The sequence below is a fragment of the Cryptomeria japonica genome, chromosome 5 (assembly GCF_030272615.1).
Source record: "Cryptomeria japonica chromosome 5, Sugi_1.0, whole genome shotgun sequence".
Lineage (NCBI taxonomy): Eukaryota > Viridiplantae > Streptophyta > Pinopsida > Cupressales > Cupressaceae > Cryptomeria > Cryptomeria japonica.
Genome location: NC_081409.1, coordinates 270,878,331 through 270,889,235, shown reverse-complemented (window position 1 = coordinate 270,889,235; position 10,905 = coordinate 270,878,331). Strand labels below are relative to the sequence as shown.

The 10,905-nt window shown below is 36.2% G+C and overlaps 1 protein-coding gene across 1 annotated transcript; it reads left to right on the top strand.

The window, feature by feature from the left end:
* The first annotated feature begins 5,482 nt into the window (after window positions 1–5,482).
* LOC131035214 (high mobility group B protein 3) lies at window positions 5,483–10,693 on the top strand. The gene is made up of 8 exons (XM_057966867.2): window positions 5,483–5,711; window positions 8,700–8,773; window positions 8,956–9,078; window positions 9,493–9,550; window positions 9,811–9,855; window positions 10,025–10,105; window positions 10,211–10,291; window positions 10,388–10,693. The coding sequence occupies exons 2-8, from the start codon at window positions 8,715–8,717 to the stop codon at window positions 10,403–10,405; spliced, it is 465 nt and encodes a 154-aa protein (XP_057822850.1). The 5' UTR covers window positions 5,483–5,711; window positions 8,700–8,714; the 3' UTR covers window positions 10,406–10,693.
* The last annotated feature ends 212 nt before the right edge of the window (window positions 10,694–10,905 follow it).

Here is a 10,905-nt window from a genome sequence, read left to right as displayed (position 1 = left end):
AACTCATAGTTTTACTACTGATAGTTCATGGATGATGTCAACTTTGCTCTTTTATGTGGTCGCTTGTGTATATGTAATGGCATTGGTCTTTGTTTCCTGATTAGTTGTTGAGACATCTGAACTTGAGATCTCTTCGGCTAGTTAGTTTGTCATCTTGTGTCTTGTTCTTGTCGTGTGTCTTTTTGTGCTTTGTCTTTGTTTTGTGTGTCTTGTGCCTTTTTGTTTTGTGTGCTCTTACATGTGTTGGGATGAGTTAAGACCCTAAGATTGGGGGCTTTTTGTTCCTCAATATTAGTGGTGTCTTATACTCCTTGTGGTTTTTGCTCTGCATCTCTCATCTTCATCTCTTTTTTTCTTCTACTTTACCGATAGTAGTGGCGTAAGCCATACTCCCGCTAAAGTGTGGGCTAAATGTAGTGTCATAAAATTGCGACCCCTACAATTTTAACCACATCTGGGGTCCTCACCTTGGCGACGATATCTCCTTCCCTAATTGGGACCTATTTTTGCATTTCCAACCCTTCTCCCTTCCTCCTTCATGTCTTGTATTTGCTCTAGATCTTGTCCAGGCCCCAAAATAGGGCAGGCCAGGGGAGTGGCGCCCTTGTCCACCTAGGGAAGTGGTGTGGTGCCCCTATCCCCACCTCTTAGAGTGGTCCTATGTGTGGGTTGTCCAATCTGCTATGCACTTCTTGTCTTCAGGGTTTGTTATTCCTCTTTGTCGGCCTTCAGCGGTTGAAAGTTAATCCTTGAGGCATGTATAAAAAGGAATTCGATACCCTCATTCAAGGATAGATGGATAGCGCATAAACGAATAACAGAGGATAAGATATAGAGAGCATAAGGAGAAGATACAAGATCTCAAGGTCATTATCAAGCATTCAAGCATTAAAGTCTTCTTCATTCATCCATTGGAGCAACATTACAACATTCATTTGCAAGCATGTGTATGTTAGGGTTTTGTCATGTTACATGCCATTTCATGCGACATTTGTGGTTACATTCAAGAAGCAAATCAATCATCATCAACAAGTTGCAGATCTACGAGGTACACATCTCCATTATTTACATTCAAGCATTTGCAATTACTTTCTTTCTAGGTTGATTCCTCAACCGGGGTTTGACCAAGGCAAACCCCTATCCACAACCCCCCTTTCTTCTCTTTTCTGTGTGTAGGTTGCAGGTGCACATGTGTAATTGCAGGTTTGGGCTTCATTTGCAGAGACGGGAGAGCCCTTTTCATTTCGCGGATTTTGTGGCGGACCATGTAAATTCCTGCCACGGTCCCGATGACTTTTTTCCAAATTTGCAAGGCAGATCCACGTTAGTTTAATTAGCTCAGATTCAAAGTTACAACGCGATCCCGAACTGGTAGCACCTCGTTTCACTCATTTATTCTCTCTTTTCCACATATTCAACAAGTCAACTTTCTCATTTACAAAAGAGGGTAAATCACACTTCAACCACTTGCAATCCACTCATAATTCACATCCTTGTTTCCCTCAGATTTGAATCTAGTGGATTCAACCCCTCTTTTGAATGTTAAGTTCTTCCCAACTGAAAATCATCCCAGTGGCTTCCTTTCTCTCTCCTAGGTGGGGAGTCATTAGGATCCAATTTTCTACTTTACATATATATGTGTGTGTATGTATATGTATATGTATACATATATGTATATATGTATATGTATACATATGTGTGTGTGTGTGCATATATACACACACAAATATGTAAATATATGTATGCATGTGTGAGCATATACACACACACACACACCCACACGCAAACACACAAAGCAAAAGAGAGAGGGAGAGAGAGAGTATAAAATAAAATTTGAGAAGGAATAAAAAAAACACCGCAATAAATAAAGAAAAAATAAAAGGAAAAGGAGAAGAAGAAGACCTGAAAAGGACTAAACAAACCAACAACCAAAGAAAGACCCAAAACAACAATGAAATGAGAGATAACAAGAGGACAATAAAAGCAAGAATGTAAGTAAGAATGAACACACCCACAAACACACACACACCCACCCACAGAGAGAGAGAGAGAGAGAGAGAGAGAGAGAGAGAGAGAGAGAGAGAGAGAGAGAGAGAGAGAGAGAGAGAGAGAGAGAGAGAGAGAGAGAGAGAGAGAGAGAGAGAGAGAGAGAGAGAGAGAGAGAGAGAGAGAGAGAGAGAGAGAGAGAAGGAAAACCCACCAATGATAAAATACACCGCACTAAAAGAATACAAAAAAGGACAAAAAGAACTAGAAGAGGCCACTAAAGGCAACGAAGAGGAAGAGGCCAACCACCAAAGGGGGAGGGGAGAAGCGAGGGAGTGGGGGGAAGCCGCCAAGAGGAAGAAGGGAACAAGGAGAGAGAAGAGTCGAGAGGAGGGATGGTGGAGGTTTCTAAGGATCAATAATAAGGGATGCCAAGAAAGACTTAAACTCCACCCTTGATCACTATTGAGGTTGGTGGGGTTATTATGAACTTCAATTGCCTCCTTGAGCTTCCTTTTAAAGAAGTTGTCCTCCTTAAACACTATTTGAGTGTCTTATAAACAAATACGGTGCATCGTGGAGGCAGAATGCTCAACTAAGGCCAATTTAAGAATGCACTCATGCTTGATGTCTGCACCATGCTCTTTGATTCTGGTGATGAAGGAGTAGCCTGTTTCGCCTATATAGGGGGTCTCATAGGAGCACACAACCTTGCAGACCCTCGACTCCAAAAAGATATCCCTGGAGTCTTTAAGAGGGGGATACTATTTTTTAAGGTGGCCAAGGGTTTGAAGGCACATCGAAGACCTTTTTTGAGCAAAATATTTGAGATCTTGTGGGAGATACCCTCAACGTAAGGAAGGGAAACAATAGGAAGGTCGATAGATTGGGAAGGGGGGGATTGAAAATGGAAAGAAAGAACGATTTGGCTTGACGAAAAGCTCTCATTATTTGCTTATCAAAATAGCCATTCCACTTGAAGACAAGCCATAGATGGGAGAGCTCCTGGCTTAAGTTATCATCATCACAAATGCGATGGGCTCTTAAAGCCAAGGTTTTGAGGATCCCAACTTTTTGGCTAGGGTGGTGGTGGGAAGAGGCATGAAGATAAAGGTCAATGTGGGTGGCTTTACAGAACACTCGACGACCTAGAGAGCCATCGGGTTTCTTAAGGATTAAAACATCCAGAAATGGTAATTGGTTGTCTGAATCCAGCTCTTTGGTAAAGGAGATGCAAGGGGCTATATTGTTAAGGTGAGAATGAAACTCTTCGAGTCTATCAAGACCATGAGGCCAACAAACATTGGTGTCATCCATGTACCTCTTCCACCACTTCGGTTTGAGGGGGAAATAATGTAAGGCAATTTCCTCGAATTGTTCCATATACAAATTAGCTATAACAGGGGAAAGGGGGAAGCCCATGACCACCCCATCCACCTGTTCATAGATAATCCCTTGGAAGGAAAAGAAAGTGGATCTCAAGCATAACTCCACCAACGAGGCTATCTCGACACTAACCTTACGTTTGACGATCTCGATAGAATCCGGAATAGTGACTTTGGTGAAGAGGGAGACTACATCAAAGCTAACCAAGATGCCATTACTGTCTAATCCAGTATCCTTGATGAATTGGACAAAATGGTTAGAATCTTTGATGAAGGAGTCAAAATTCCCCACAAGAGGGGAAAACAATTTGGCGAGGAAGGAAGCTAGCTTATACGTTGGAGACCCTATGGTGTTAACAATGGGTCTTAACAGAATGTTAGCTTTGTGAATTTTTGGGACAAATTCAAATTCACATTTTGGCTCACAAATTCCCTTTGTTTTCTTGCCTTGAGCTACCTAGTATACACTTTTCTAAAAATTGACACGACAAGCTAATATCTAAAGGCATTCATTTCACACATTTAGAATAAAAGAAGCCTATCTTGCTTTAGAGCATTAAAGGAGCAATGAATGGTGAACCATTTGGATTTGGTGCATTGAACAAAGTAACAAATATGCATGCATTGTCGTAGTTCCCTTACTTGCTATCTTTGAATCTTAAGACATTCTAAGGGGTTGACCTAAGAGAGCACCTTTTTGCAACCCAACAATAACACTTTCAACATATTTTAAGATATTGTGAAGTATTAAATATCCGAGAAGAATAGAGTAAACAAAGGTTAAACAAGTGAGCAACATAGTATACCTACACATTCTATTCAAATATAGCTTTTGACCCATCACTCAAACGGTTGGTAAGGTTGTGCTAAGGCTTTGGGTTCTTCCCATATAGGTCCAAGGTTTAACTCTTGCCGGTTGGGTTTACTTGATGGTTGGGTTGTTTGAGCCCACTCAATTGTTTATTGAGGTATTCTTGCCTTAGCTCACCAAAAAAAAGTAAGATCGAGGCAAGGTGTGGTTGAGTCGTTGGGCTGGGTTGCCAAGTTATCTCATGATATAAAAAATAAAATGCAAATATGAACTTAGCCTAGACTTGCAAAGTCAATCCCAAACCCATCAGAAATTTAGCGCAAGTTTTAAAGCATTTCATCCATAGTGTGATCACATTTTTGGACAAAACCAATAAAGTTTCATAATCTTCATAAGAGTTATACATTGTTTAATTAATGAACAAATGTCATTATGCTTGTTTGCATTCATTTTGAAGATAGTAAGTACAATTATTTAATTTATTTTTCCCAAATATCATTGTTAAATCTAGATTGATTTATATTTTATTTATTCAATTTCTTTAATTAACCTCAAAAAAAGTTAATTTCCTTTCCAATTATAAATTACTAATTGATAATTTTTTATTTAATTATTTAAATTTTTTAATTATTATTTTTTCAATAATTATTATTAATTTTAATTGTGATAAAAATATGATTCCAATTAAGTACATGGGAACATATAAAATATGATTTTGAGAAAACACAAAGTATATAAACACAAATTGCACATTGTTTTGAAATTCTTTATAATAGTTATAAGTTGTTCTAACTTGTGTGCATTAAACATAAGCTGATATATTATATTCTAAAATTTAGTAACATGCGTGGTTGTTATGCTAGGCACGAAAAGAGCGGCGAAAGAAATTTGAAAAAAACACGCACAGTACACATACACCAAGCGGGCTAGGTATTTTCCCCAAGAAAAAATCGTGAAGCCGGCGATGCAAATATCCCTTTAGCACGCGAATCCTGACCGTTCATTTGCTCAATCCGTGGTGCACTCGCACGGATTGATGATGTGGAACATTCCTTCCAAAAACAAATGCAAATTTAATTGCGGAGCAGATTGGAATTTCATTTTCCCGCCTATTCGTACTTGAAATTTCAATCTCATCCTTTTGCTTTGGGTTCGGTGATTCACCGGCTTTCCCGGTCGAACGAGTGGCAGTTAAGCATCGTCTTTTCTAAGGCGGTGGGAGGTGACCGGCTGGGGACGGCTAGAGCAGGTCGCGTTCCCTTTATTTCTCTCTCCAGCAAGCGCTTTCTCTCTCCATTAGGTCTTGTTGTTATTAATGATGCTTATTCATTGTGCGTAAAAGCAAATAGAATAGAAAAAGAAAAGAAAAACCCTCTTCTCTCTCATCCGCTTGTTCTTCGTTAATATCTCGAGTTCTATCTTGAGTTTTTCTTTAAGAGAGACTACAAAGAGTTTTATTTGGCTCTGAAGCGGTTTTCCTGTCATAGCAGATCGGGGTCGCGGACTCGACTTCTTCTGCGGATTGAAAGGTAAGGAAGCCTTGAATATTTGTTCTAGGTCGTTTTCCTGGTTATTTTTCGAGTTCTGAATGTTCTGTAATCCCCTGTTTTACCTTAACAATTGGAGTCCACGTAATTTTGTCATGAAGAATTTCAAGTATTTTGTTAATTTTACTTAGGTTTTTGACTAGATTTCGTTTCAACATAGTTTATTCTGTCTTGAAACCCCTGTAAATGAAGTTTGAAGTGTAGGTAATCTCTGCGTTGTTTTGTTTAGTGCTCCTTACTGTAGGCCGCTTTATGTCAAGTTATATGTGAATGCGAGTAGTTGTAGTGCATAGTTCGCAGTGATTTAGGTTTTAGGCTGATTTAATTCGACTTTTTCAGGTAAGGGAACACTAGCATTACTGCTGGCCTTTTATGCGCTTATTTTAATAGCTACAGCTACTCTGCTAGCTGTTTTTTCCATTTGTTTAGCGAGTCTTATACTCTCCGGCGTTAATATGTCTGTAGAACGGTGTTAATCTGAGGAGTAAGTAAATGTATTGTTTTATAAGGCGGGATACGCAACATGATTTTTCTTCGAGATCGTGTGAAGTCTGCTGGTCTTTAGCTCGTTCTAGGGTTGTATTTGGTAAGTTTTAAGAGAATAGAAACAGAGCTTTTAGTGCAGGGTTTTAGTCGAAGTATTTTTGATACGTTTTGTTCTATATCGAGGTCTTCATTTAAGTGTTTTTAATTCATTAGTGTTGATTCTTTCATCTGAAACCTCGTCAAATTAGTGTCTGTAGGAAAGTAATCATTTTTCTATTTTGTTAGAGTTTTGCTTTATTCCAAGGTATTTATGAAATTAATCAGAAAAAAACACACAACTGTCTGAGCTTTAGATCATATGCCGTTTAGATTGAATACCTTGTAGCGAGGAAGGATGCCGTTCAAGTAGTCCGAGGTTGTGTGATTCAAGACGAATTTATTATCATTTTGCTTAGTTTATTAATCTTCTTATTGTGTCGCGGAAGTGTGCTATTCTGCATTTTTAGATCTCTGCAATATGTACATTTACTGTCTAGCACATTTAAACATAAGAAATAGCATTAATTATAATTGACATCTTGTAAGAGCATTTAGTCCTTTTGTCCGTTTTAACTGTTCTACTTGTAGTTTATATATTTAAAATGCCTAATCTATCATAATTGAACAACTGATGCAAATTTTATTTATTCTTAATTTATTCTTGAAAACATGTTACATCCTTGATGAGCTTGTAATTTTGATAGATCTATTTTTTTTTTTTTCTGATTAGCAGGTTTAAATTTCTGTTTAATTTTTAAATTAATAAGGTGTTAAGTGATTTTTCTGTGATTAATCCTTTCGGGGGATGTCCAATACAAAGCTGTTTGACTAACGAGTGTTTGTCTGAAAGATTAGTTAATATATTGTTGTATTGCTTGGGGGTTTGTTCATGATTGCAGCCTTTTTATTTAATGGTTCTTGATGATTTTAGTAGCATTTTCATGTTTTGTCGGCATTCCTGGTTATGGCTTATAGGGTCCTGAACCTACAGAAGCAGGTTTCCTTGTGTATATCCTTTGTACCTCTTAAAAATGGTAGTTTCTCTGGTGAAATTTACACTTTTAGTACTTTACATTCTTATTGTGAGGGAGGAGGGTTTGAAATCGAATTTTTGGAGCATGGATGATTGTTATCTATTATATAGGTTAATTGTTTTGTTGTGAACAAGGGGTGGAAGTAACCTTTTCTAATAACTTTGTCTAAGGGTTCATCAATTCACTTCTCCTTTGCAAGATCTTGATCCTGCCTGTAATGCTATTCAAAATTTTAACAGGCTCTGATCAAATCAGTGTAAATTCCAAATAAACACATTTATTTATGATTGGAATCATTATGAGAACTTACCTTTGGTATTTATTGAAAATTCTGTCTTCTGAATTGAATTTTCAAGCCTTCCATTTAGCATTTTCAATGCTTAAGAAAATTGTTGTATTTAAGCATTTGAGCTTATGGCTATTTTTGGCCTTATTTTAAGGTATATGCAACTTTTGAAATCTCTCCGAATTATTTTGATTTCCTACACATAGGGTAGAATTCTGACATGTACGTTTCTTTAATGGTGTGCGACTGCTACAGGAAAGTTGGAATGTGGTTCTCATGAATAACTTATATAATGCCATTGTACTTGACTTTAGGGGTTTGCAACTGCTATCAAAAAGATGAATTTACCCCTTAGTATCTTTTTCTTTATTTGCTTGCTTTCCTAATTGTGAATTGTTGCATTTGCATTTGTTTAAGTACATACACTTAGGGTGGAGTTTCATGAGGGAGCTTTAGGATTTATTTTTAATAGGTGGGATATTTCATTAAGTCCAAAAAAATGCTATAAGATTAATTGGAATCTTTCACTGAAAATTAGCAGCCCCTTCTTTTTAGGGCTGCAGATTTGAGTGGGTGGAATAGGTGGGGGGTTAGAAATTCCCCCAATATTCTTGCCACTTGTCAAGCAAATTCAGTTTTTCAAATTTTATCAATTATTTTTTAAATTTTGTTTAACATTTGTTTCCTCATTTGAATTGAATATATTGGTAAATAACAAGATGAATGAAGCCACCAATTTTATTAAAATTTGGAGCTTAAATTTCTATGCCTACACTACAAAATTAATGGGATCCTTGTTTTAAATGAGTCCCATAAAATCTAAATAGCATTTTCTAGAAAGCCACCTATTACAAATCCATCCTAAAATGAATTATAAATAAATATTTTGTTAAATACGCTTTTGTGAAAATCATGGTTTACGTAAATGCATGAAGCATGAAGGTAATGCATGGAAATATTCTTGATTGTTTGCTGATTTACTAGTCTTTAATTTGAATGCTGAAAAATTCATGTTCTTTTCAAATATCTTCGAGCAGTATAAAGGGCCATAGAATTCTTTCATGTAGTGATAGCTTTTAAGGGCTTCATTTGATGATATGATTCTTCTGTTGTGTATGGTTTCAGATAATAAATACTACAATGAAGGGTGGAAAGGCCAAAGGTGAGGCATCAAGTACACTGAAGAAGGTTGAGGAAAAGTGAGTGGTTTGTGCTATTGTGTCATATATATCTGCTCATAGATATGTTTTATTGTTACAAGATAAATATTCATTTTTTTGTTAGTCTTTCCCGTCTAACAAGATTTAGCTAGTTGCAAGTTGACTTTTAGGCTACAGCATTTTTGCACAAAATGATTTCTAAATAATTCCTTTGTTAACAGGAAGATTGGAAAACGGAAGCCAGCTGTCAAGGAGGAGAGAGTCAGTAAAAAGCAAGATAAGAAGAAGGCAGCCAAGGACCCAAACAAACCAAAGAGGCCCGCTAGTGCCTTCTTTGTTTTCATGTATGTGAAATTATAATTTGATTTGTTTTTGTCATTTTAAGTTATATTTAGGTAATAATTATTGGAATTATTCAAATTTCTCATTTTAATATCACATCCATGACCTCAACAAGTGTCGTTGGTGCTACTTTTCTATCTGTTTGACCTTTCACTTAATTGTAATATCACAAGTGAACCACAATGAACGATATGTTCTTTTTAATTGTAGGACTCTTTGAGAAGTAAAAAACATGTATTGAAAACAAAAGAAAGGGAATGCATTTATTAGCCTACTAGGGAAGGACAAAAAATGTCTAATTTTGGTTAATGTTGTACTTTTTACTGTTTAATGTTTTCCCAATAAGAATGTATATGCATAGTTTTAACATGTTTTGCAATTATTCTCATCTATTAAAGTATTGTTTTTGGTTAAAGGGAGGAATTCAGAAAGACTTACAAGGATAATCACCCCAATGTGAAGTCTGTGGCTGTTGTAAGTGATTCTCTCTTGTGGTTTTCATTGCTTAATTTCATTCATGTAATGTTTATGCAGCCTGTGGATGGTCTAATTACTTGTAGAATGAATGATTATTCTAACATCATTGTGTTGGTTCTCTTTTTTAGTTGGTTACATGATGTTCTGATGGCATCCTCTCAGTAACTACTTTGCTGTTGGATACTTTTCTTAGTTTTTCCATGTGGTGGTTAAATAATGAAATTATTTTTGATTGATGTGTTTGTATTTAAATCTAGATTGGCAAAGCTGGTGGCGAGAAATGGAAGTCGTTGTCAGAAGCTGTACGTTGTTACTAATTTCTAATATAAATATTGCAAATTAGTTTCTAGTATGGTCTTGTCATTGGTATGTCTCAAATATTATAATAAGTTTTTAACTAGTTATTGGTAACTAGCTTCTAATTTACTTCACAATTGGCGTGTCAGTTCTAATGATATTTGCATTTGTCAGGATAAAGCTCCATATGTTGCCAAAGCTGGAAAAAGGAAGGCAGAATACGAAAAGAACATTGCAACATACAATAACAAAAAGGTGATATATCAGTTGTTGTTTTTGACTTGTTGAGTATTTTATATATTAAAACTATTACCTACATAAATAGCTCATTAATAATTTGTAATGTTTGTTTGTTTTCAGTCAAGTGCAGAGGATGTGGCCGAAGAGTCTGATAAGTCGAAGTCTGAAGTGAATGATGAGGACGATGAAGAAAGTGGAGAGGTAAATCCATTTCTGATCCTGTTTGAAGAATGTGATAGTATTTATATAATTTAAAAAAAATGAAATACTAACCTCTGGGTTATTTTATCTTTTCAGGAGGAGGATGACGAGTAGAAATTGTAGGAGAGCCTTTAATGGTTTTGTCTTTGTATCATTGTTGGCCTTCTACATAAAATTTGTAATCTAACCTACTAGCTACTATCGAAATGTTTTGATATGAATACCCACCTTCTAGTAGTGAAGGGGGTATAACCTTTGCAATTGTGTTTTGGTTCCTTTTCTTAATGTAGCTATTCAGGAATATGTCGTAACAATCTTAATTGTATCACGAGATGATCTTTGAAACGATCAGATCACCTTAGATATGATGTTTCTACAAATTTCCTTTTTTTGGTTGGAAAATCTCGAATTGGTCTTCTGTTCCTGCCCGTATTGTTTTCTTTTCTATTCATTATGAATTGAAGGTATAAATGAGGTAGACATTGGCTGGATACGGGATTAAAATTCATTGCAGTAATTAACTTAAAACACTGTTTTGCTTGCTTAAAAACATTATATATGAAATTACTGAAGATGGATGCTTGCAATTCACCATACATGGCATGTTTGGGTTT